General features: G+C 46.0%; 2 protein-coding genes across 3 annotated transcripts in view; one reads left to right on the forward strand and one right to left on the reverse strand.

Moving 5' to 3' along the window:
- LOC119461472 (uncharacterized) overlaps nucleotides 1-24647 on the reverse strand; it is a 40000-nt gene extending 15353 nt beyond the window's left edge. The window contains exons 1-10 of one of the 2 annotated variants that reach the window (XM_037722790.2): nucleotides 24491-24647; nucleotides 22911-23581; nucleotides 21766-21806; nucleotides 18203-18548; nucleotides 13310-13508; nucleotides 12409-12502; nucleotides 11171-11268; nucleotides 6994-7027; nucleotides 2931-3067; nucleotides 453-678 (exon numbers count right to left, since the gene is read on the reverse strand). In XM_037722790.2, the coding sequence (XP_037578718.1) occupies nucleotides 453-678; nucleotides 2931-3067; nucleotides 6994-7027; nucleotides 11171-11268; nucleotides 12409-12502; nucleotides 13310-13508; nucleotides 18203-18548; nucleotides 21766-21806; nucleotides 22911-23567 (1832 nt within the window). In that variant the 5' untranslated portion in view covers nucleotides 23568-23581; nucleotides 24491-24647. The remainder of the gene's footprint in view (nucleotides 1-452; nucleotides 679-2930; nucleotides 3068-6993; nucleotides 7028-11170; nucleotides 11269-12408; nucleotides 12503-13309; nucleotides 13509-18202; nucleotides 18549-21765; nucleotides 21807-22910; nucleotides 23582-24490) is intronic. The other variant, XM_049672824.1, reaches the window with a different exon arrangement.
- A 187-nt stretch (nucleotides 24648-24834) lies between these two features.
- The window catches only part of LOC119461474 (histone deacetylase 11-like), a 43017-nt gene continuing 40380 nt past the window's right edge, over nucleotides 24835-27471 (forward strand). The window contains 1 exon segment of the mRNA XM_037722793.2: nucleotides 24835-24995. The gene's annotated coding sequence lies outside the window, so the exon portion shown is untranslated.

A 27471-nucleotide genomic window follows, 5' to 3' on the forward strand; every position in this document is an offset into this window, starting at 1 on the left:
GCGCTCTATGGGAATCTGCCAGCTGATGTCAAAGGGCAACCGCTGGCAGCCATGAAAGAGTGAGGAGAAGGCCTCTGTTAGAAAGTGACTGTTTGAGAGAAAGGTGACTTCGCACTCAGCTTGTCAGCCCCATGCACCATGCACAAGTGCAAAATTTGGCTGAAATTTTCAGATAGCAACATATGATATCCACGGAATGCGTTTTTTCATCAAGTCCGAGGAGTGGTTCAGGGCCACTTTAGAAAGGTCAAGAACTGCACATTTAAAGCCACTGCTAAACATGCTGATTGTGTCATGTGCCTTGCATTTCTCCTCTACACTGTTGTCTCCTTCTGAAGCCCTGCACGAAGTTTCCACCACAAGTGGCACTGCTCACTAAAACAACAGCGGTGGATTATGATGCGCACATGGTACCCATAGCAAATAATAATCAATCCAGCTGAGCTGCGCACCTTCCCCTGTAGGTGGAACCAGGCAACACATAGCACGAGAGATCGTCCAGGGGCCCGAGGCAGTCAGTGCCGCTGCGCGATGTCATCCAGCCACAAGCCGATCGCAGCAGTGTGTCGTCCAGTGGCGGAAGAGGAACGTCACTGTTCTCTTCCTCGGCGACCAGCTGCACCAGGTCCGTCGGACGCAGCCACCGGATCACATCCACCAGAAGCGAAAGACCCAGCCCTGCGTGATCATGTAGTTCTCAAGGTGTGTTCAACTCTCAGCCTAAAAAAACTGTGGGCAACCATACTGCCATCTCAAGCAAAAGAGGCACTGTGTTTGCAGGACACTATGGACAAATATGAAATTAGGCTAGACAGGTAAGACAGGTACACACTCTTCTCTTTCAGTGTTTGGTGGGCAGAAAACCTGAATTTCAGATATAATGCAGACAAAAACATACAGTTCCTAGTAATCTTAATTTACTGCTTTGACTGTGTCTGAACAGCGTGAGATCTGAGAACTTCCAGCTGCAACTAGTGATGGGATTTACTTCTGCCCAAGCAGGGAAATTGAGCTCTGCTACAAAGATGAAGAGAGAGACAAAGTTCGATAACATACATGGCGTGTGCTGTTATCACCACTGTGGAGTTTCAAGCGCTTGCAATAGTTGTGCGATGCCATTCTGTTGCGTTGTGTTTCCGAGAGCTCCATGTCCTGTGCCTCCCTGCTTGAACGGGATGGCAGCCGGTCATAAAACACTGTCACTCGGCTGTCATCCCAACCACAGGAAGGTCAACGGGCTTTCCCCATTGGCCAACTTTCTGGTGGGATTCGAGCCATGCTTGCGTGCACGAGAGAGGAGGCCTGAGGAGACCACATCCAGGCGTCAGAAGGTGCGTACGTCTTCCTCTCTCCCCGCGGCAGCCCCTTTGTCCACACCGGCCGGCTGTTACTTCAGCTCGTCGGGGTTCCAGCCTCGGCGGGCGCGCACACTCTTCTGTCATCTTGTTGTCCTGAAGCGGTGCCTTCTGATCGTGCCCCTGTCTGTGCCTGTGTTTATTCCGATATCTTATTTTCTCTGCTTTGGGGGTGTACAACGGCAGATGCTGGCTGAAGGATAGGTGGCCTCTCTGGACTGGGTTCTTTGCTCTTTGTTCTCTCTGCCGCGGTGAGCTGTTAGCTGCCACTGGTGACGATTTGACCATGTTGCATAGCAATTAGATTCAGATTTGGTCGTGTTCTTAACCTTGTGTTCTGCCGAAACCGAGCCTAAAAAATGCTTAGCCTTGCACTCGGCCACATAACACTTGAAACAGCGAAGCTGGGCAATCGTAGCCCAGCATTTTCCGGAAGTGCGCGTGAACTTTTGACCTAATTACTCATGATGATAATTTCTCTTTGCGCGTCTCAGACTTACGGCCGTCACGGTGCATTGCATAGCGCAGCTTGCAACACCGACACCGCGTTGAAATGCTGACAATACGTTCCAGCAAACCCGCTCCGTGAATGCGTCTTTCTCTCTCTCTCTCATAGCACACAATACCTCTTCACCTCGCAGAGCACGAGCGTACGAATGCGCCAGCTGTGGATGAAGACAACGACACTCGAACGCAATCATATGGTTCGCATAAATGAATGCTCTGCAAGCGTGGCTATATAGCCTAGTGGTTACGACGCTCGCCTTGGGACCGGGGGTACGTGGGTTGGAATCCCGCCTCGGCAAGAAAGTTTATTTTCTTTTATTTCTTGATAGTTTCTTGATATGAACCACGAACCAGAAATTACGGCTGGCTTAAACAGCTTCGCTGTTAAAAATATTGTTTGTTCTTTCCGGAGAGCTTTGCCTAGGGTCTCCCTTGCTGCATGCGCGGTCTCCCCGTCCACTAGCAGGGAGCGGCAGGGCACACACGTGCATCGGTGCGTCGGCACACGGAACTGGCCGAGCAGGCACAGACGTGGTGCCCTGTACGCATGGAGGCTCGTCGTGCTCGAACCCGCGGTAATCATTCGGCGTATACGATCAGAGCATGCGCGCCGTGAGTGGTATGTGAGAGGGACCACCACCATGCATCTCTCTTCGTCCTTCCAGAGCTACTTAATTTCGCATGATGCCAGACAAACTAGTACAAAATACTGCACTGGTTAAGTATCCCCAACCAGTTGCTTCTTTGCATCAAGAAGTAGGTTAACTCAACATACAGTTGACTGATAAGCTTTTCCCATAGTCACTTCGCACACACACTGTCGACACTATGTGAAGCTTGAAAACAGTGTACGTAAGGAAAGAGAGAGCAAGGCTTGCCTGATTCAAAATGCAACAGGACAACTTTGGACAAGGACATAAAAAAGAAGAGCAGACAAGGACAAGCGCCATCTTTCAACAGGCTTGTCCTTGTTTGCTCTTCGGTTTATGTCCTTCTCCAACGTTGCGCTGTTACATTTTGAATCACACAGAACTGGCACAACCTTCGACGTTACTAAATGATACTTACCATTGACCCAACCCATGGTGTTGACGAGAAGTGGCGTTTTGGGTGCCACTTGCCGAGCATGGTCAATGAGCGCACGTACGGCAGTGCAGTAGGAGTCAGGCTGGCTGGCTGGGCTCACATGACCCAAAAAGTAAGCCCTGCATGCAGAATGCGAAGTAATGTAGCATGACAGGCCATAATGTAAATTCTAAAAAGACACTCAATGTAAAGATAAAGTCACAGTATAGCCATTATAAATCATGTCACAGAACAACACGATGATGAAATTGACATTTTGGCACCTGTACGGTGAACCATGTTCAAATGTCAGAAACGGAAAGTGCTAGTTTTCCTGGACACATTCTTAAAATTGTGATAATTGAGGCTGCAGAACTGTTTTGCATTTGCACATCGTTTTGTATGCCGCAAAGTGTGATCTTTACTGTGCAACGCCGCCAGTTTATGCTGTGTTGCACAAATTCAGATCTGTGCTTTCCTTGTACATGCGAGCATAACTACTACTGTTCTGCACATGCACAGACGAACTTGGTTGGCACACCCGCCACTTTCGCAGTCCTCAGTCTAGCCCTCTGGCACGATCACCGATGAATGGCAAACTTCCCGTGATGGTTTAGCTGTTTGGCCTAACCAGGGCCGGTATAATGTAAAACTAGTCCAATCTGTTGTTATTCCAAATCGGCCATTAGCCCTCCGTGACAGGTCAAAATGGCTTGGGCACTGCCCACATGGGCATGCCCGCCCATATGGGCAAGACCCGAACAATTCTGACCTATCACAGAAGGCTAATGGTGGATTTGGAATGAAAACATACGTTCACATTTGTTTTCAAACATACGAATGGTTTTACGTTATATTGGCTCAGTGCTGCTTTACCCGGTGTCGGCAACCAAAGATATGGTTTAACGCCACGTTGACGCAAATCTATTCACAGGGGCTGTATGGGGGGAAACCAAGAAACCATCTCGCTAGTGAAAGTGAGTACATCGAACAACCGAAACGGCTCGATCTTCCCGGTGGCCATATTTAACGATATCGCGCATCGATCATGCGTCAAATCGAACCAGATACCTTACAGAGTTTAACACTTCAGTTACATTTGACATTGGTTCAGTAGAGAATGTGGTGGTGCTGTGAGATCAATGTTCGAATCGAACAGCTGCAATAATCAGTCTATGAATGTAAACAAATTCGTCTTTGGCTTGTGTTAGTTATGAGCCATGCGATGCGACTTGCTCATCGAAACTGAAACTACCGATTATACGTATTTAAATTAATATTCGTTCATTTTGAATACTTCACAAATGTGTAACAGCGAAATTTGAAGAGCATAATAATCTATTAAATATTCAAACATATTGAATATTCACAAAAGCCTAAAATTTGGCCTCCCTGGTGTTCTCAAACGGACAACTATAGGTAAGTATGTGAGCATTTGTAAATTTTGCCCACATCAAAATGCGGCTTCTGAGGCTTGGAATCAAGCCCGCGACTTCGTTCTGAGCAGCAGAATGCCACAGCCAACGAGCCACTGTGGCTGGTGTGCCGAATAAAACATGGCAGAGAACCTTTATAATTTTTGTTAGTGCATCAGAAACGGCATACAATCTAGTATTCCTCTCATAAGGTACAGCAGAGTGACCGTTCACCTGATATTTTCTTTCTTTCATTTCTTTAACTCCTTGTGCAACATCACGACAGTCCCTGCTGGTTCATCTACCGTATTTCTCGGTGTATAAGACACATTTTTTTTTTCTGAATTATTTGTCGGTGTGTTACAGACCGATGCGACTTATGAATCGTTTTTTTTTTTTTCAGGAAAAACTGCTTTGAAAATCGGATTCGATGTTATGGCCACGTGAAGCCTACTGGGTTGACTTAATTGTTACAGGTTCTGTGCACGCTATCGAGGTACCGGGTTCTTCTCGTGATCGAGTTCCCGAGTGCCGTGCGAGAAGGACGGAGCTGCAATGCAAGCAGCGCCAGTCGACCGACCCCGAAGTCGCATCTGCAGATCGCTTTCAAGACACAAACTACGCAGTTGCTACCAGAGTACAAGCCGCCTCCCCCCCCCCCCCTCCCTCCCGCGCTGCCTTCCCACTTTCCTTCCTTGTGCGCGATTCGGCTCGCACATACAGCATACGGCGCGCGGGGACGATGTTATCACCCTTGGAGTTCATACAGAACATTTCGGCAACAACAACGGCAGAAATGTGCCTGGAGTGTCCATATCATTGCTATCGTAATTATATAGGAAATATATGGCACCCATATGCTTGCGCATGACCCGCGCTCACGGAGTGAAATGTCATTGTAATTTTTTTAATATCGCTTACCGAACGAACAGGCACGTCTTATACACCGGTGCAACTTACATATGTTTTTTTCCGGAAAAGCTGCCGTTTCGAGGGGGGTGCATCTACTACAAAGATGCAACTAATAGACCAGAAAATACGGTATTCCTTTTTCTGCATCAAATATTTGCTCTTACAATAAGCTTGTTGCTGTTCCTGAAAGTGGAGCTCTCGTAACACATACCCAGTCTTGAGATTCTAATGTAACTCAAGTCAAATGTTTGTGGACTATCAGGACCAGCATAATGTATCATTCCGTTATTGGCTATGTGCGCAGGCTGCAATAATATTGAGCTTTTTCATGTAGCCCGCAGTCCACAATCCTTCATCTCCAACTGTACAATGTTTAACAGAATAGCCACTAAGCCACCACGGCAGTTTGATGCCTGCTTCCAGCCAGAAGAACAGTTTTCATTGCACTCATGTTAAAGCAAGGCTTTAGAACCAAAGATTGAAAACCAGCAGTTGGTGTACAGCTTCTGAGAGACTTGTAGGTTTACTAACAGCAAATAATCGTTCAAGCCGACATACCTAGCGCACGAAGCTGCAGTTCCTGCAAGAAGCACTAAATTATACGGCATATCCTTGTGCAAAAGAGCACACCTGTGTAATGCCACGTTCACACTGGAGCATTCGGCATCAACGGAGACCAGAAATGTCCTGCCGTCGAAATGACGCATTGTTCACATTGCTTGCCCACCTCACCACCAGAGCTCTCAAGATACCACGAAAAAAAAAAAAAAAAAGAAAGAGTGCACAATATTTTACTACTAGTGCCATCTATCAAGTATGCGCTTATTTAGAAGCGTCTCTGGGTATCCCGGATGTCCCCACATGGCCCCACGCTTTCACCACACGCGTCGAGTTTGCATGCTTTTTTTGTGTTTTTTTGTCAATCAGAAAGATAAGCCTCGAGGAAGACGCGATACTTCTGGGACTCCTGGCAAGCACGTCTTCGGCTACACATCAAGAGCAGAAGAGGCATTTGCCAAAGAAGAGACGACGACAGTTGCGGCGGTAGTTCAGACTGGTTCGCGACGACGGATTCCGGTGGCAGCCATGACAAAAATCGGCCTGGAACCGATAGGTGCAAATAGGGCCTTTTAGGCAGAACTCGCCGCCTCCGAACTGTATTCCGCGTGCAAGACCTGACCCGCAACCTTATGTGCAGTGCAAAGCACGAGCCCATGTCTGAGGATGGCTTTACCATTGAAAAATGCACCTCCAGTGGATCAGGTTCCAGCTGCTCCAGATCTACAGTTACGTGCCAGCAAAACGAATAAGGCAGAAAATGAAGCTAAAATGAAGGCTTCCCGAGGTCGTCGCGAACGGTGGCAGGCACATCTGTATTTAAAGTAAGTATACATGTCTCGGCTTCTAACTTGTGCATGAGACACAACCGAAACATTCTGACCCGGATTCAAGAAAAAGAAAACTGCGGCCCTTACATGACAATATAAGGTACTAACTCAGGTTTCCTAAATACTGTGTTAGAGGCAAGTTCCTGGGTGTGTCTCATAAGTTTAAGGCCTTAACAAAGCGTGAAAAATTTTGGGGTGCTGAAATGCTACACAGGCTCAGCAGTTGCCAGAAGAGGAAAGCCACAACAAAATAGATGCTGCAACTCTAATCAAGTGAAAATAAGCAATCAGATTATATGGTAGCATGAACACAGAAGCACAGCATAAAATATAAGGCCCAGCTACACTCACTTTTCAGGTGTCCGGACATGCGTAAACGGTGGCCCTGCAAAGATTCACACAAGCACTAGTCACATTGCTTTGAACATCCACATTAACCTGCAGCATGGGCCAATGTGACCTCCCATGCAATGCAGACATTCATTCACAAGCAGCATTTTTGCCATCAAGAAAGCGATCCCTGCTTTAAGGAAGACACACAATATCTTCGCCACTGCAAGAACCAATCAGTCCCGAGATGACAGGAATTTCAGCTTCCGACATTGCTCTTGTGCAAAATAGAAACAGGATTTGCTCTTTCATTCAGTAAATAAAAGTGCGTTGATGTAGTAAGTAAGCATTTGTTTATTGTTTTCTTGATACCCTTGACAACTTCACATTCGGTTAACTCGGACATTTTCTTTCGCTCCCTCTATTCCAAATTAACAAAGTTTCACTGCACATTGTTCCACTTGAGTCGCCAGTCTTTCTCGAACGATTGCCATTGATATCGTGACTGAATTACATTATATTTGTCGTGCATGGCACCACAATGGTCGAATGGCATTTGTTGCACCGAATGTCCTTCAAATCTAATGTGACAGTCATGTCACATTAGATTTCCTTAGATCATGTCACATTAGATTTCCGAATGTCCTTCAAATCAGTGTGACAGGGGTATTAATTACTGATAGATTGCTACATTTTTGTTATGCAATAACAGACTCTCGAGCATGGGCAGCACCACATTTTCTTGCCTTAAATTTGTAAGCTTGAAACTGATATTCAGCTCTTTTTTCTTCTTGATTCAATTTGATATTCAATTCGAAATCTACTGCAGTGGAACCCCGTTGATATGTTCCTCGCTGCTGCGTTTTCCTGGCTGCTACTTCGCGTTTTCGCGGTCCCGACCTAAATACCATTTAGTTCCATGTTAGTAGAACCGCACTGATACTTTTTTCACGGAATCGTAAAAAAAAAAAACAACGCAAGAGCCGAGAAACTGGAAAAATTCAGGTGAGAGTAGGGGTTAACTGCACACAATTTTATTGAAATTCTTACGTTTGAAAAAAAGTCGCAGTTTCGCCCGAAAGCCGAAGCATCGATTGCAATAGCAAATTAGTAGACAGCTATACAAAGTAAAGATTGTAGTTTTATCGACCGTATAAACTTGTAAACATTCGCTTATTAACTGTATTAACAAGTATGGTGTCAGCGCAAGCAAACATGAACACATGTCACTCGATGAGCGTGGACACGCTATCAAAACGCTGGCGTGAAGAAGCGCGGCATCAGCAGTGAGCGATGTAACCTTCGTGCTGTCTGTTGCTTCAATGCAAACAGAGCGCCGAGAACACACAGCAAGCACAAAGCTACGAGCCGCCGACGCACCTACAACGCAGATCACTTTCGAGATACGGCCCGCGCGACCGCTCGCGGCGGCGCACTACGCAGTTGATGCCAGAGTACAAGGCCGTGTGGGTGCGCACTTTTTCCACTTCGCAGATCGCTTTCAAGATACGGCGCCGGAGTAACCCCCGCCCCCCTACCTTGTGGGAGACAGAAGAAGCGCGCTTCCTCTCCGCCTTTCTGCTTCACGCTTGCAAGATTGAGCCGCAATCGTCGGCTGACCCTCGGACGCGTTCACTCGCACATACGGCGCGCAGCGACGGCGTTACACCCTTGGACTTTATATGGAACAACTATGTGCCACAACCAATTTTAGGGCCCCAACGTGTCACAGACACCATCTTTAGATAGCAAATACGGATCTCAAAGGCCACGCTTTTAATAGTGGAAACCGAAAATACGTCATAGGTGTTGCGCTCGGCACTTTGGGTGGCCAATCCCATCGTCAAGCCGTCAAGCCAAGTGACATAAAAAGTCAACATGGCCGCTCGGGCTGGCGCGGGGCGGCAGTTCGCAACGCATGATGCGGGAATGGTCCCACAGTTGCGACGCAACAGCGGGGTTCCCAATGCATTGGGTCTTATGGGAGCTATGCCGGGACTGGCCGAAAACGACATAACAGCCAGGAAAACGTAGCACCCGGGAACGTAACAGCGGGGATCTACTCTATCAAGTTCCCCCTTAATACGTCGTCAATCTGTAATATTTCTGCATGTTACGTTGCGTTTGAACATGGCAGTCACGTAAATTTAGTGGTGCAGCCAGTTTGTATGTTGCAACAAGCGACTGGCACGTTGCAACAATTGACCGCAGTTTGCAATAAGCGACCAGAGTTGCACAAGCCAGGCGCTGCACATGTGCACAAAGCAGTTGACGAAGCACCCAAAGTGAAGTGTGCATCAGTTAAAGCCTACTGGGAACCATGCACACTGGGCCAGATCCACCCAGTGCAGTGTTACATTTATTTTGGAGCCGGCAAGGGTCTTATACGATTAGCATAATCGCGGGTTCTCTCAAGTCAGCTTTGCCGCAATGGAGCTATGTTATGCGGTGAAGCATAAGTAAAATATTGCGGTCAAGCATATCACGAGGAGAAAGGGGCCACTGTTGCAAAACATTGTACAGTATAGACCACTTATAAGGTAACCCCTTAGAGTGCAGGACCGGATATAATACAGTCTTTTCAGACTCCCGTTACTTTTCCCATAGCAATCATAAATGCATATCACTTATAGTGCAGTTGCGAGAGACGAAATACCGGTTATAGTGCGGCTGCCTGGAGGTTCGGCAGTCCACCGAGAGGGCGAACGCTCCCCTCAAGCTGCAGATCTGCTCCGACGTAATGCGCGTGCCCGCGTCGAGCTCCGCGACCTCACAGTGGCCAACAACCGGCGTCTAAACTCTAACAACACAACGCAACCAGCGTGTCTGGCACAATCAAGCGCATTCTAACGTTGCTGGCGCATGAATACCTGCATTCCTATTTGTCGCTCGCCCCGCCGAGCCACACCGGCCACACATCCCAGCATTTCTTACACGGACCGGGCAGAATGATGCAATGGCGGGAGCACGCAAGAGCGCACCCGTCGCTGTGGCTCTCCGCACATTAACAAGCATGGTGTCACGCGTGCACAAGGAAACATGAACACATCTCACTCGATGACCACGGAAACTCGCTCTCAAAACGCTATAGTGAGGAAGCATGGCAGCAGTAGCGAGCGAATTGACCTTTATGCTGCGTCTCGCATTACAATCATAATCACAATCAATAACCACAACCTGATTATGAGGCACGCCAAAGTGGAGCACATCGGACTACCTGGGTTCTTTTTATTGCGATAGCAATTATATGGACACTTCAACCGGATTTCTGCCGTCGGCGTCGCCTTGAGGTTCTGTATAGATTCCAAGGGCGATAAAATCGTCGCTGCGCGCCATATGTGCGAGCGAAAGTGCGCGGGGGACGCGCACGCTATCACGGAGAGCGAACGCACGGCTGAAAGCAAACGCGACCGTCGCGCGAAAGGCCGTGGGGGTATGGGAGGGAGGGAGCCGGGGACGACGCTGTGCTCCGGCACCAAAGGCGTATCTTGCAATCGGGCGTACAGGGCCACTCAATCTCCTACGCGAAAGCAAGAAAGCGGGAAGGCAGCGCGGGAGGGAGGGGGGCGCAGCTTATACTCTGCCAACAACTCCGTTCGTACTTTGCCGGCTGTGGCAGTTGCCAGCACGGTCTCTTATCTCCACACGGCTCTGACCTTTGTATGCGCTGTGCATCCGCCGCTCAGTTTCCTTGGAAGCGATAGACAGCACGAACCTTGCCCGCTGCGGCGGCTGCTGATTGCTGCCAGCGTTTTGACAGTCGCTGTCTGCGGTCATTCAGTGTGATCTATTCATGTTTGCTTGTGCGTGCTGACACCACGCTTGTTAATTCAGTTAGTAAGCGGATGTGTCCACGTTTATGCAGCCGATAAAACTACTATCCCTACTCCGAATAGCTCTCTACTAATTTGATCGCAATTGATGCTTCGCCTTTCGGGCGAAATACGACATTTTTTATTAGGCACTTAAATCAAAATGCATGAACGTTGTTGCACATTGCCTCGATTGGAATAATGGGTTTGATACCGGCCGTAGCGGCCGGTATCAGACCCACTCAGCAGCAGAATGCAATATCCGCTGAGCTACTGCGGCAGGTACCAGCGTGCTCGAAATTGTGCGGCTGCCTCCACGGTGAAAGCATGAAGTCACCTCATCACCCGAGCAGTGAGCGCCATCGCAACAAGCTACAGTGGCTCACCCAGCAGTGGTTCAGTGACGCGGGTGAGTGAGACGGTGGCCGGCGGAGTGAACTCGCATTGGCCAGGATCGCAGTCCAAGTACAGCACCTCGGAGCAGCTGTTGAAACAGAATAGAGAGACATGTGGCATGAGACTTCACACAGGTCCCTCTAGAAAAAAAAAAAAAAGGCAAGTTCAGATCTTACTGCAAATGGCAGCTATGAACACGGCCATAGTCCAATCACGCTCATTTCTTCATCACGCTTTGGTTCAGGCATGGTGCAACATAATTTGAGGTAAAAGAACCCAAGACCAGTGAATATCTTATTTCCTTAAGGGGGGAAAGCTGGGCCTTAGACACTAATGGCGGCGTCAAGAGAGCGTCATGTTTTGCTCTGGCAGGCTTTGTACGCATCGTATACCGGCGTCGCCCACCACTTCGATTTCGTTTCAGTTTCCCGTTGCCATCTTAAAACACTGCGCAATAAGAAAATGCCAATATGTGCGACAGGTCACTCGGGCTCCACCTTCTTGACGTGCGTCAAACGTCTCGTGTCGCAACAATCTGCCCCGAATACACATGCCAAGACTTCCTGCTAAAATGCCCCGCTCGAAGAAGCTCCTGACCGATGCTGAATTTGAGGAGCGCAAGCGTAAGCTTGCCGAAGCCTAAAAAACAACGATGCAAATCTTGGGCCGCTCGAGTCCCACCTGCTCGGTACATCTCTTGCTACAACGATTCGCGCAACGCTTCGCATGACGTGGATGTCCAAGCACAGTAGAGTCTGGAAATTTTTTAGTCACTTCTGATCGCACGTTTTTCTGATTAGTACGTTTCCTCTCAAGCTTTTTCCGACACATATTAACGAGGTTCTACTGTACAGCACTCTGTTTATCACTTTCAGTGAGCGTCCCCGTGAAATTCAAGTTCACAAGCTTTTACTGTACAGTAATCACACTGACCGCACCGAAGTGCCTTAAGTAATGTAGTAACTAACGAAGTAACTGAAGTAACTTAACTGCATGAGCCAACTCTGATGTAACTTATAAACTAATTTATATTTTAAAAAAAGTAGAAAGCAAACAGTTTTCAAAATGGCCAATGATCTCAATACATGGCAAAGCACCTTTTCGACGTCGTCAGCTCCCAGCAGAATAAATGCAGCAGTAATGTGGCAAGGCAGCACTAGTTCCCTCGCGGGAGTCTCACTCAAACCAACAAAAGGATGACAGTTAAAGAAGCAGTTATAATACTTACAAGTTCAGCAGGCTGTTGACCAGTACTCGAAGCAGGGATGACTTCCCGGTGTTCTGGCGTCCACACACGACGATGCAGGGCACAGCATGGCCCTCTGTGTGAACACAACCAATTTTGTTTCAGTTAAGAGCACGCAAATTGTGTGCGTACAAGGTTCAGTTTTGTCACTGGTTACTTCTTCATTGAGAAATTTGTGAAATGACGAGGAAGGTTTGAAAAGAAAGTATTAAATATCGAGGCAAATATGAAAAGTAAGTGTGAAATGCTGATAAACATGTGTTGAGGCAAGTGTTTCAAATGTTGAGGTTTTCAGGAACATGAAGAGGGGATCGCAGCAAAATGTGCACATGTAGATATTGAACGCATGGCATGCAGTTTCATTCAAGACCGACTTCAAGGGTCTGTAGGCGACGGGAACCTCAAACAATATGGATGGCACAGAGGACGGCTAGCTTTGGAAGGGTGCCGATGAGGTAAGCTCGTCAAATGACGGGAACAGAAGCAACAAGTACGACTGAATAAAGGCGTTAATAATCGGCTGCCAGTGGCTGCATTATTCACACAGCTCGAGGCTTCAGTGAGTAGCCACGAGCCTGCCTCATGTAAGGCCCACACCTTGTAAAAATATCTGAAAAAAAAAAAGTGCACGCCATACACGAGTAAATACACGAGTAAATATGATATTTGCGTCATGCGCAGAAAAGACAAAACAAGTGCAGCTGGTGTTTAGCTTATCAAAGTTCACTTCACTTCAACAGTCTGCCTTAGAGGGAGCATTATACATAACCATGCACACTTGCTCACCCCAGCACAGCACAGCTTTGGGTGCATTACCAGGGCTTGCCGAGACAGACTGTGACGGCCCTTCGATTGAAGCATGCAACGAACTTGGGAGCAGAACCTGGCTTTGCTGTCCGCCGATGATCCCCAAAATCGACTGCACGGGCCAGGTGCCTTGCCAGGGCGGATGTCCGCTGCCGCCATGGGTCGCGTTGCAAACTGGACGGCTGGTCCATGGTCAGTCGGAATCCCAGTGACTGGAAGGGGCCCCGTAGTTTGGGCATGCTTTTGACCCCAATGGGCCAGTTGCCTCCGGGCACCTGCACATTGGTTATTCTCTCTCAAAAAGTAATTCCATGTTCCTGGTGGGTTATTTACTTATTTATTTATTTATTTCAATACTTTCAGGGCCCAGGGGGCGCTACAGACGTCTTCCAGAGGACATTAAAGAGAAATATTATTGGAGCTTACCCCTCTGCAGTAAAAAAAGAAAAGGAACTCTTAATGTGAGAGAAGGAGGCTCGTGAGAAGCCAAAAAAAGAAACAAGAAACGCAAGGAGGGTGGTGACACCACCTTGAATATCCTGGCGAGCTAGTGAAAGTCAGGTCATGGACATAGACTGCATCTGTTAGGGCCCAGTCAATTTTTGGGCTACAAGATGGACTGAATTTTAAAAATACTATGGCGGCTTTGCATACCCAAAGGCCCAAATTCCTTTGAACACCTTCTGCAGTTTTTTTTGTTCTCTGTCGGCATCTTTTAAATGCATGGCCGATAGCGACCACTAACTTTGTGTCCCCTATTTCTAAAACTCCTCATTAGTTTTGCTTTTTCCCTGCTCTCCTGATTCTTTCTATACAATCTAAACGTGCTTGATCAGGTTGCATTGCAGCAATTGCACTGCTCACAATTCTCGGCCAGTCGTGAACAACTGCAGACCATTTCTTTCACTTTCACTTTCATTGATTAGTTGCGGGATGCACCTTTTTCAAACAGCAATTGGTGGCTTTTATATTCAAGGGAGTGCACAGTGTGATGCCAAACAGGTAGGAGACATGGCCTGGGACTGAGTACGTTTGACTGTCTCAATAATAAAGCTGTTTGACTGATCAATTGATTGATCGGTTGACAATGTTTAACATGCCAAAGGATCACAGGAGCTGTAAGAAATGGCACAGTGAAGCATTCTAGATTAGTTTTGACTATCTAAGGGACCTTTAATGAGCACCCAACCTACTCAGGCATAGGAATCGGTCAGCTGATGCAATGCAAGCACAAATGGAGATAAGTGGAAGAGGCATTTGTCCAGCAACAGATCTAAATTAGGTTAATTATGATGAATCTGCACACACAAGTGCTTTTCTGGAATGTGGCTGCTGTGGTCACGAATCAAACCCGTGACCTAATGCGCAGCACTGCAGCCCCTGTTCCACTGCGGAAGCATTGTACTGTCTTAAATTCACTGCGCTATTCTGTTAGATGCCTCAACCTACCTGCCTTGTGACATTTACAACACGGTACGGTCTTCTTCAGACAGAACTGCTTCAATTCACAGATATGCCAACATTATTTGTTGAAAAATATTGCAGTCGAAGTCAAAAAATTCTAACATTTCATAAGAAATAGTATTAAAAGTTTTTCACCATTCAAGATTTAGACTTTGTATTAAAAATGTCGCAGCTTTGCCCGAAAAGCGAAGCATCAATTGCGATAGCAAATTAGTAGAGAGGTATTCGGAGTAGGGATAGTAGTTTTATCAGCTGCATAAACTTGGACACATTCGCTTACTAACTGAATTAACACGCGTGGTGTAAGCGCGCACAAGCAAACATGAATAGATCACACTGAATGACCGCAGACAACGACTGTCAAAACGCTGGTAGCAAGTGCAGCCGCCGCAGCGGGCGAGGGTTCGTGCGGTCTATCGCTTCGATAGAAACTGAGCAGCGAATGCACTGCGCATACAAAGGTCAGAGCCGTGTGGAGATCACTTTAAGAAACGGTGCAGGCGACCGCCACAGCGGGGCAAAGTACAAACGCAGTTGTTGGCAGAGTAGAAGCTGCCGCCCCCCCCCCCCTCCCTCCCCCGCGCTGCCTTCCTGCTTTCTTGCTTTCGCGTGGGAGATTGAGTGGCCAGTTCCCCTTGCGGCCTGTTGCAAGATAAGCATTTAGTGCCACAGCACAGCGTCGCCCCGCCTCCCTCCCTCCCATAGCCCAACGGCCTTTCGCGCGAAAGTCGCGTTTGCTTTCCGCAGTGCGTTCGCTCTCCGTGACAGCGCGCGTCCCCCGCACGCTTTCACTCGCGCATACGGCGCGCGGAGACAATTTTATCGCCCTTGGACTTTATACGGAACCTCACGGTGACGGCGACGCCAATGGCAGAAATCTGGTTGAAGTGTCCATATAATTGCTATCACAATAAAAAAAATAGCAGTCTTTTTCCGTATGAACACTGTGATCAAGCACTGTGCTCTGTGGTCACAGTCAGAATGATCTGCGACACACAGAGATGATCATAAACTTGTTTACCCGCCGTGGTTGCTTTGTGACTATGGTGTTGGGCTGCTAAGCAAGAGGTCGGGGGATCGAATCCAGGCCACGGCGGCCGCATTTCGATGGGGGCGAAATGCGAAAACATCCGTGTACTTCTATTTAGGTGCACGTTAAAGAACCCCAGGGGGTCCAAATCTCCAGAGTCCCCTACTACGGCGTGCCTCATAATCAGATCGTGGTTTTGGCACGTAAAACCCCATAATTTAATTTTTTAATAAACTTGTTCATAAACTATTCACAGATGGATGGCCAAAATTTTGGTTTGCTTTATGCGTTGGTTCTATGAGAAGTTGGCAATGCTGTTGGTAGGTCTGTATAATCGAGTGGGTTCGAAAAATAAGACTTAAAAATATCTAGCGTAGCTTGTACTGGAGGCACAATGCTAAGTGACAGAGGACCTTGCAAGTCCTGGCTTTTGGGCTAGGCTAAGCGCTACCAAGTACTTCCCAGCATTTTCTGGATTTTATTGAGTATTGATCAATTAGCTATTGATTGGCTATCGCAAGGTATTGGCCACATATTTGGGCTAGGCTAAGCACTACCAAGTCTTCCCCAGCATTTTCCTGCATTTATTTATTGATTATTGATCGATTGGCTATCGATGACTGACGAAGCTTAAGTAGTCCCAACCATGCTTAGCTAGACTTAGCCAGGCTCAGCTTCGCTAGTTCACAGGGGTATGTGCATTGCGCTTGGACCCTTTCTGCACTACCGCCAGGATTGGCCCACATTTTTTGTCGACAACTAATGGAATAATGGCTGGCTTAAACAGCTCCGCTGCTAAAATCAGTGGGTGACAGTATTTCTATTCCATTGAAGCAAGTTATGCCCTAGGCCAGACGAAAATACAAAAAAAAAGAAATACCTTAAAATGATTGATGTCAAGACGACAAATGTAAAGAAGCTCTAAAAACAAGGCATTTTACAATAAGATCGTAAAAATTGGCACGTATAGATTCATCTTTGTTTTGATTCACAAAAGTTCGCTTTTGTGCATTCGCGCCTGTTGGCGCAGTGTGGCAACACATATTTTTGAGCTGGCAGAGACTCTTTCAAGGAATCCAATCAATAGTGCTTTCTTTAGCCAGTGTGCATCAAATTATAGCACAAAGGATAGTGAGGATATCACTAGATTGGAATTTTGCTTAAGTAGTAAAGCAGGGACGATAATTTGGTAGCCCATTATTGTGAAGATCGCCACTGTTTCGTGCAGTATATTGGCAGAAAGCATTTACTGCTACAGAATTCACCGGTGTACCACACAGTTCTGTAGTACAGTGCATAACGAAGACTTTGTGGGAAAGTAATACAGGAAATGTTAATGCACTGTTCCGCAAGATTATGGATGAGTATCTTGAAACTGGCAGTGATTCTAGCAACCAACCAAGTGGGCGCTGGGTTGCTAGCTGCTCTCATATTGAAATTGCAACTGTCCGCTAATGTAACTAATGTTTAAGATACACAATGCATTTTAATAATTACAAAATAAATTAGTAATTAAAACAGTATTTATGATCTACACTGGCACAAATAATGTGCCACAAGAAAAGATAATAAATAAAGAACAACTTAATTATCTCAGCAGCTCTGCATTTAAAGTAAGTGCAACAAAATTGTGAGCACTGCAAAAAACTACCTTCAGATAGTGTAGATATAGAGCCACCCTCTGTGCAACATCTTGCATTTGAAATATGAGTGGATGCATTACGAAAGGCAAGCAAACATAGACGTTTTTCAATACCAAAACTAAAGGAAACGCCACCATTACTGCTCAGTGTAAGCGACGCTTGACTCGGAACATGTGACACCATGGCACGGTCTCCAAGATTACGTTGTGCCTGTGTCCTGCCTGTGGTGCACTAAAAAATCTCTGAGGCAATGTGTTCGGACTCATATCCTCTAACCACCAGGTACATGTGTCATCTGCTTAGGTGCCATGCGCCACACAATGACTTCTAATAAAAAATTTGAAAATTACCAGCCCTGCAGCTTTGCCAAAATTGCTTCGGCAGTACATAATACAAATTCATTACCAATTGAACCATAGAAGTTTTGTTGCTGCTGGCCTTTAAGAGTAAATTCCAAGTTTACTGAAACATCTGACCGGGATAATGTAAGGACTCCAATTATTTTCCACAACAAGCTTCGTCAGAGGTCCGGGCGGAACTTCAACTACATTATCACCATGATCGGCTTGTCACGAGTGGGGGATAAGAATCGAATAAAACAAAAAGAACCCTTACATCACACTGGCCCAGGTGCACAAAGCATTTCATATGAAATGGAAGAGACTGCAGTATCGTGAAAATGGTGCTGGACCCAAATGCATAATCTCTGCTCAAACATCTAATAACATGCAAGCATGAGCAACCGAAGTGACATTGTTGGTTAACCCCCTGCATGCGTTTACCCATCTCCATTTACGAATGTGTGCGCGGCGCGCCTGCCGCGCTGCCTCACCTTCTCGAGTAGCATGACCGCGGTCCCGTGGGCGAGCAGCGGCCGGAGTTGGGTCCACGCATCATCCATGCCCAGCCGAGCAAGTGTCCGGCGCAAGTGCGTGGCCTTGCCGCCGCCCCTGGGGACCTCCAGCGGGAGGGGCCTCACGTGTGCAGAGCCTTGAGGAAAGCCCGAATGGATGATGCAGCTGTCGGGCCGGATCCTCGCAGCCACAGGCCCGCCTATCACCACGTGGCCCTCGATGTCGACAATGCCGTGCAGGACACGCAGCTGCGCGCGCCCTGTGAGCCGCACCGCGGCTGGGTGCCGAATCACAACGACCACACGATCCGCTGCCATGAACACCCTGCACATGCCACACCGGTTGTCGACGGTCACTGGCTCACTGAACCGAAATGAGTTCATTGCTCCAGCATTAAAAGGCAAAGCTTTCTTTGTAAAGCAGCACGGGCATTGATGGTACATTAGTTGGACTGTAGAGAAGAGGAGGACAGCGGAAAGCAGGCTGTGAGAGGAGTGAGGTTGAGAGGAGGAGGGTATGTGTAAGGCACAGTGCAAGCTGATTCGTCGCGTCAGTGATGATATCATCCCTGCCACGACGAAGTGCACACCTACACTTGGTCTTTACCTTAATTTTAATTAAATTCTGGGGTTTTACGTACCAAAACCACAATCTGATTATGAGGCACGCCGGAGCGGGGGATAGCAGATTAATTTTGACCACCTGGGGTTCTTTAACGTACACCCAATGTACAAAACATGGGCATTTTTGCATTTTGCCTCATCGAAATGCGGCCTCCGTGGCCAGAATTTGATCCCACGCCCCCGGGCTTAGCAGCGTAACGCCATAGCTACTACGCCATCACGGTGGGTCACTTGGCCTTTCATCCCTGCTTTAGGTTGGTATGTTGTGTAACGCTACAGAGACGGCTCCAAATGAAGGGGCCTGTCGATAAGTGAAAAGTGATGTAGCACGAGAAGCTGCTTTAGCCAACAGAGGTGACACTCGACGCTGGTGGGAGGAGGCCGAGCCAGTCAAACAGTGAGAAGCTTGATGAACAACTTCAATGGCTTCTATACAGTTTTCATTTAAGTCATAAAATGTAATGTGTGAAAAATCTGTATAGGAAAGCTGCAGAGTGTGCCATCCCGTATATGTGCTGGTGCTGCATGCCATCATATACAGTGCAGGGGAGCAAAAAAAAAAAAAAAAAAGAGAGAGAAAGAAACAAAACAACAAAACAAAAAAATCTGGAAACCCCACTGCTATGAATTTTCTTAGAAGGCAAGACTATTGCACCTGGTCAAGCTTTCAAAAGTTACTTGGCAATTATTACAGTTCAAAACAGCGAACAGCAAAATAGAAAATGGTCATTTGCTTCTTTTGCCTGCCCTATGTATCACCATGGACCTTTGTCTACAAATGTTCAGCTTGCCTATAGAATATGCACTCTGTTACACTCTGACATCCTTGTACTCATTACGCATTGTGCGCTTGCTGAAAACGGCATTGCCATGCTACCGCAGCAATAACGGTGGCAGTTCCCACATAGGAAGCTGTACTTTTTTAGCTGGGTCCCCCCAAGGCAAATTCTGTAAAACTGTATGGTATAAAACAATAAATATGCAAATGATAATGAAAGATTTAAAAAAAGTTTCATATGCCATGGCTGTGGATAAAGAAGGATGAAGAAGCAAAGGTAACTAAGTGCTGAGCTGAGCCTTCTGGCATGCCAGGGTACAGAACATACAGAAAGGTGCCCCCATACCCCACCCCCCCCTTTAGAAGAAAAAAAAAATACAAAAAAGAAAAAAACAGAGGTGAACGTAATGATAGCAAGAAGCTGCAAGTCTCACAAATGCATGTATAATGATGCAAAAGTTTTGCTTTAAACAAGATTCTGTAAATGCATGCATCAAATTGTGCTCTTCATCAATTCCAGCTTTAAAAACAAAACATCATTTTTTGAATTGTTTTGCATTTCACAGATGCTTATCATTAATGAAGCAGAAAAAGAAAGAAAAAAGGATCTATACAATGTTCATTAGCAAAAGAACACTTGTGAGTGTTATGCAGTAAAAATTTCCCCGTATTCGTGAGCAGTCTCTCTCTCTCTCTTTTTTTTCTATATTTGGCCAAAGACAAATTAGTATAGAAGGAATTAACTTTCTTACAGCCATGCACTCTTAATTTAGGAACGAGAAGGGCAAAAGCTTGAAGCTGGATTTGATGAGAAAGGTCGTCTGCCCTTTCCGCTACACCATCATCAGCCTCGTTGCATAGGCCACCTCAGCATTCCAAACTTCATCCTCACAGAATGGCGAATAAAAACATAGCTTTGCCCGCCAACATCACTACGGACTGAGCTATGCTCCTGAGGCAATCAATGGGCACCTATACTCACGGATGACTTTCTGTAGCAATTTCTGTAGCAAACATTTCTGTAACAGGGGGCAGAGCTTAAACACACGTGTTACTACACCAAGTAGTCTGGCAGCATTTGACAGCATTTCCAGTTTTCTGGAACAAATACTGAATGAGCATAGCTTCCACGTACGAAAGGTTTCACATCTGCCCAAACGCCCCCCCCCCCCCCCTCCCGCAAAAGAGAAAATCAGAAAAATTACCAAATTGAACACTCCGTGGCATATTTTGTCGTAATCCGCATTTGTATATAAGATGTATACATTTTCTTCTCCGCAGCTTATGCTAACGCAGACAAAAATATGGGACTTCTTTCAGGACTGCTCTTGCTTATGTGCGGTTCGCTTCTGTAGCTTTCTATTCATTGCCACAGAAAGATGTCCATTAGTATAAGAGCCCGATATGCTTAGCCAGCTCGCGTAACACTCCCGGCTAGCAGTTTTTGTGAGGGCTTCATATGGTAACCAGACCTTAAGGGTGGCCTCTGTGCTTGTATTTAGAAGTGCTTAGCAAGCAATCCTGTAGCGGATGAAAATTATGTGCGCACCTCAAAGAAGTTGTTTCTGAGAAGATAGTGCCATTATTTGAGGTGCAAACAAAATGCCGCTGTCCACAGTGACAGTCTGCTGTTATCCCAGTAAATGAGCACAGAGGCAGATGAACTGTTGAACTTTGCTGATTTCTTTTTTGAGTTTTTTTGCGCAGGTTTTACATACAGTTGAACTTCATAATAACAACATTTCATTTGGCAGGAAAATACCTTCATTATAACCAATATTCAATATAAACATATATTCGTAACACACTGATACCAATGAGATATGTTTTATATTTACTCTGCTATATTCGATAATTTGTTATATCTGTTAATTGTTACATTGAGGTTCGACTGTATTATGTAACACAGAATTTGTTTTAATTCATCTTTGTACAAGAATGTGTAATCTACTGGCCATTGACAATGTGCAGAATTTGTGAGCATAAACTGCTGCTCAAGTGCAAAAAAATCCTCCCATCTACATAACAAGCTAGTAAGCTGCTATGCTGGTTCAAGAAACATGTTAGAGTTTACTAATAAAAGCCAGAAAACCGTAAAGCCCATAAAACAGATAGCTGTCTGTATGTACCAGGTGCTCACCTGAAAGTATTGTTGTTTCTGTTGTCTTCCTCACTGTTCACCTGAAGAGGAAAACTTCAGAATGAGGCACTTGTTTTTCTTTTTATGACTTGGATAAGCTGTTGCTATGACAGTCACAAAAACTGCACTAATGATTCAGTTCATGGCATGCTAAAAAAAAAAAAAAATATTCAGCTGAGTTAGAAGAATAGATAATTCACCTATAAGTCTCATCGTTTTCTGTGTGCCAAAAGATGACTTTGTTGCACAGAAAATTGCCACTAAAGGTCCCACTACTGTGCCTCACTTTGGATCGGCCGTGCCGGAATGGACAAGTTGATGTAATCCCCACATGAACTCCCTTGCTGTCGCTCTCTGTGATTCTGCCAGTGCTAAGATCACATGAAAGGTACCATAGTCTAAGACAGGTGGCACCCCTGCGATTTTCCATTTTTGTCATTTTCTCGCTAACAAAAGCTCTATTCTCTCTAAGAATGACGATTTCGTTATTACAGATGCCTAATCATTCAACCTAGATCAGCCGAATATTTTCCATTAGTGTCCCTTAAATAGGTACACCAATGCTCTGACAGCGTGCTAATCCTACCAGACAAGCCCATTTTTTAAAGCCAGTCAGGAAAAAGAATAGTTAGAGAGCCACTGGAAACTGACCCAAAGTGCGATCGTTAAAGTGGCAGTAGTCCTCCATTTGAATTATGCAACATGTTTATACAACTTGTTGCTATGATTACCTTGTTGCTACAGTAACCTAATGTGTAGCTAGAATCTAAGCAGGGAAGTAACATCTACTGTTAAAGTGGCACTGAGATTTTGCTCCTGCTGTCCACTTAGTTTTATTTTTTGAAATGGCTTTTAATTAAACCAATATGTCTGAAATATAGTTATTGTGTCCATCTTGCTTACTGTAGTGTAACAGCACTGTTCACAAAATGCATGCATGCATATGTTTGAATTTATTAAAATCACAATTATGTAATGCACTGTAATCAGGCAATGCACTGAAATCCTGTAACGTTGGTACATCTTTAGAATCACTTGTGTGAGATCACTTGCTGATAGTATTAAATGCAACACCCATTTTTGTGGTAATGGTGATATTTAGTTAAAAGAAATGCACTCGCATACAGACCCCCCCATGCACTGACCTGCTCATCAACGCTACCTTCTTGGCTGCCATCTTCGTAATCCTGCAGCAAATTTTGCGATTGCAGCAGCAGTCTGTGCACTTCCCTCTGACTGCACACATCCGCATTGTCACTTTCGCAAGACGTGGAGCTGTCGCCGCTGCCAGGCACATCCTCGTCACTAGACGCACCCTCCAGAGCGGCGTCCTCACTGTCACCATCGCTGTTGCTACTGTCGTCACCTCCCTCCGATGATTCGTACTCTTCGAATGCAGGCTGAATCGATCTGGCGACAGGCGTCCTGCGCCGTTCCTTTCGTTTCTCCTGCCGAGACAAACCATCACTCCATTCTTGACCGTCTTCCGAAACGTCCCGGCCTTCTTCGAAATCCCCATCCATGGTGGTTTTCTCTCCAGACTCCCCTCCGCTCGCTGTTGGGAACAGGCTGCCCTGCCTTGCTGCACGTGCTGAAACGCTGGCATTGGATCTGGATGTCACCGACAGGGTGCCAACGGCGCTCGGCTCCATCGGTGTTACAGTCCATGGATGTGGGTCACGTAACGGCTTGACTACCCGACCGGCTTGCAATGCTCGCCTGAGTCGGGGCATCAGCTTCCGGCTAAGCATCTTTCTTCGCCGCCGCTGCTGCGGGATCTTCCTCTGTGCAGGTGCCCGCATTTGACTACCTGCAGCTGGCAAAAGAAAACAGCCCTTGTTACAACGAGTGGGTTCTTCGATTAGTGGCAACAGTCTCTTGTTTACTATTTTGCGATTCAAAGAAGTGACTCTCATGCTGAAACGAATTTTTAAAAATCCTAAGTAATCTGCAATGCGTAATCTGTCGTCGTTACTATCAATTAAACAGAAGGGTTTTGAGCAGGAGCATGGTGCACAATCCGCTCTAAGAATGTCGTCATTTTCACCTGAAGTGAATTATCACTCGGCGAATCTACACGCGGAATACGACGCTGGTGGCGTGTACTGAGATAAAAAACGTCAATAATTCTCGAAGCGCCAAATTTCATGAGCTCCACGGTAGACACCAACAAGCCGTGAGCACGGTCACAGAGGATATGCGGTTCAAAGGATGCCGAGGTAAGGCAGTAATTCGGGCTAGTTGGTCATGTCACACTGTTTATAACTTACGATGAATAGCGCGAAGCATAAGGGACAAGAAAAAATAACCAACTCGCCCGACATTCTGTACATACTGGGAATCTGAGTAGCGCTGTTATAATTACAAGGACAGAGCACTGTGTGTTGTATTTTTAAGTGCGCTTTAGTCATTTAAGCGCTACTCCAGGGCTGAATTCATAAAGCTCTTCGTTCGTTAGTTCGCTTTCGCTAACAATCGGGATTGGCTGGCTAGCATGCAGGGACGGCTGGAATTTTCTCTTTCGAACAATTGTAGTAAAATAGCCTTTTGTGACAGGATGCCGAGGTCTTCTGTCGAGTCCATCAAGCACAAGGCGTATAAAACATGCTCTGTCCATGCGCACTTTACTTTCCCTCCGGCTTTCACGACTAGGAAGCACGCTTCTCCAACTTCGCATGTTCCCTGACGTCCCACGAACGCTTACGTCGTTAAATTGTCTACTCACCGGCAAACCCCGTTGCTGTTGCTTACTAAATCTACAAAGGTCAACTTTGAGATGCGTTGCCGCGCTCAAGTGTGATTCTCTTCCTTTTTACGCTACTTTCACACTTTACTTTCACAAGTTGCTTCTCGCCGCCATGCCGCAACGCGTGATGACAGCATCGATGAGACCGAGAAGGAAACCATGCAAACCTAGCCGAACAGATAGAAAGTGTTGTTTGTATGGATATTAAAAACAACATGAAACCTTTATTTCATCTGACGTAATTGAAGCAACCTTTATCCAGCAGGATTATTAGCTGCAGAACACTATACACCGTAGCTTGAAACTGCATTTGTGAAGTGGCAACGCTGAACTAAGATACAAATAAAAACGACAAGCACAAATAGCAGCAGAAGACGAATGCTTGCGCCCGTGTTTGTGCGCTCCGTCGAAAGATTCTGAGCTTCCTTATCGGGGAGCCGATGTCGCAGCTGCGCGTAGCGCTCCGTCTACGCGTCTGAAAGCCGTAAGTTTGTCCCCGGTTATCTCCCGCATCGCCCGCGGTTTTCGCGCGAAAGCAACCGAGCTGTGTCGAGACGCAGCCAGCGTACGCGGTTGGAGCGGTTTCGGTTTTGGCGCCAGCGCAACGGGTTTTCGCGGCTGTGTCCTAGAATGTGGATACGCGTAATATTTCGGAGTGCTACAAGCTTTCAGCTGGTCTAGTTGTCATTTGCAACCGACCGTCGCGGTCCAACGCAACTGGCCTTCTAAAATCATGTCGTCCGCGCTCCAGCTACGTCGACGCGCACGCGTCAAGTTGTGGCCTGCGCGTCTGAAGCCGATTTTATTTTATTAATTTATGCTTTTTTTAGCGCACTGGCAACTGGAACAGCTTCGTTGCTTGCATTAAGAGATGAGACAGGTTTTTAAAACTTATGTCCATTAATGCGCAGCGCGAGCTTCTCCATATTTTTTTTTTTTTCACTGCATGCGCTCGATCGCCAAGATCAGCGAAGTGGTGCAAAATAATTTAATTACAGGAACAAAGGGATCGATGCATCCCTAGGATTCAGATAGACGATGCAGCGTAGTCCCGTTTTCCCTCGAAGTCGTGCGATGACACGTGTATTGTTTCTCGCGCGCTAATTTGAGGCTGCATTAATTATAATTATGCATAAATTGATCCGCAACGTCGTTATGCGCATGGACACGTCTCATTTACATGAATGGTGCTTTTATTCTGTAGCGCTTAGTTATATTTTTTATTAGTCTAACCACCTTTCCGTCTATAATTATGTAACTTATTAGGCGTGTGAGGACAAAAATATTAGACTTTCCATGCCATGCGATATGACCAATGAAGAAGTTTACACAGATTTTGTAATGGCTTTCGGAAGCACATATTTGCCATCTTGCAGAGTGTACCTTCCATGCAATACTGATACCACAGATGTGTAGGGTTGAGAAAAAATATACGCGTCAATAACCCATGTCCCGAACAAATTGATCTTGAGGAAAATGAAAGTGCGAAGAGATCTGAAGGGCACAAAAAAATGGTGAGGAGGCAGGGCAGAAGTGCCCATCTCATTAATTTTCCTGTCTACTCAGCTAGCACAAAAGATTTACAAGGCTATACTTAATTCGATCTGTACTGATTCACTAGCTAAGACGCACATTTTAAAAACACTCCATAAAAGGTCCATTTAGAGGATAAAAATCTGTCCTGTATCTCAACTGATGTTCAGTGGGCACATGATTACTCCAAGGAGTTCTGGAATCCTTCTTAAAGTAGGTTAGAGAAATCCTGCCTTGATTAGGGACATGAAATCCACATACTCTATCAAGTAATCTATCATTATAGGCATATGAATGGATATAAAGATTTTAGGCAGATATGTGTATCTGCTCTTATGCTGTTCTACCCTTTCCTGCTCTTGCTCATGCTCTGCTTTTTTTTTTTTTTTTTTGTCTCTTCATCTCAGCCTACACGTCTCAGCTTGCAGAATGCAGGTTCACTTAATACAGAAATGACAGATACAGCAACATCAACAAAATTTATTGGAAAGGTTCAAGCGATCTGAATGTTTAAGCACAAATAATATACATGGGCAATACTTGTAGTGCAATATTTGACAAAAGAGAAAACACTTTACAGAAGAAGAACACAATCAAAATCAATTTGAAATGTTAAGATAGGAGCACCTGGTTATTATCTGTACATACATTATTTGTCAAAAGTATACGAAGTATACTATGTTGCCTGTCATCGCCAGGCTGACTACAGGCTGACTACAGGTTGTTTAAGGGAGTTCCTGTGGTATGCCAACAGTCCGAGGGAAAATAACTCTCGTATTCGCCGTCTGGATGGCTGGAGGGTCAAGAGTGCCGCAGAAACAGCACCACACAGCTCAACAACATGTACAGTGAAGGCACAGTGTAGCCCGTATATTTTTGCATAAGACTGTATCTGCAAATTGGGCCCAATGATTCGTGAAGAACCCTGGTTACCCTATGGTTACCTCGCTTCTGGCATGCATCTGACACACGCACAAGCAGTGCTACTCTGGTTTGCAGTTCACATGCATGCACTTTTCTGTATCCATGTTCTTCTCGGCACGCCCCAACGTAGAGCTATCGAACACTTTACTTCAAGTTGCAAAAACAAGGTGCTACACGCGCACATCCAACAGCACTGATGAATGCAACAAGACAACGGCGAACAAAACAGATTCCATCATACTCTCGATTTCATCCAACGGCACTTATGTCTTCAATTAGAAGTCCTTCAATGGCACATGCTGCCAAGGCATTAGCTAGGGCAAGCATGAAAAAAAAAAAAAAGCAAATACACTGTAGCAAGAGCACACGTGAGGACTGCCAACACAATGCGTAGAGGTTTGCTGCTTGGGCACCTGTCAAATGCAAGTGCGAGCTGATATAACTGCCTGGGATAGCACCATCAACCTTCTAACAATGAGCAAGAACATTGTTTATCTGCAGTA

Source organism: Dermacentor silvarum, chromosome 8, assembly GCF_013339745.2.
Source record: "Dermacentor silvarum isolate Dsil-2018 chromosome 8, BIME_Dsil_1.4, whole genome shotgun sequence".
Lineage (NCBI taxonomy): Eukaryota > Metazoa > Arthropoda > Arachnida > Ixodida > Ixodidae > Dermacentor > Dermacentor silvarum.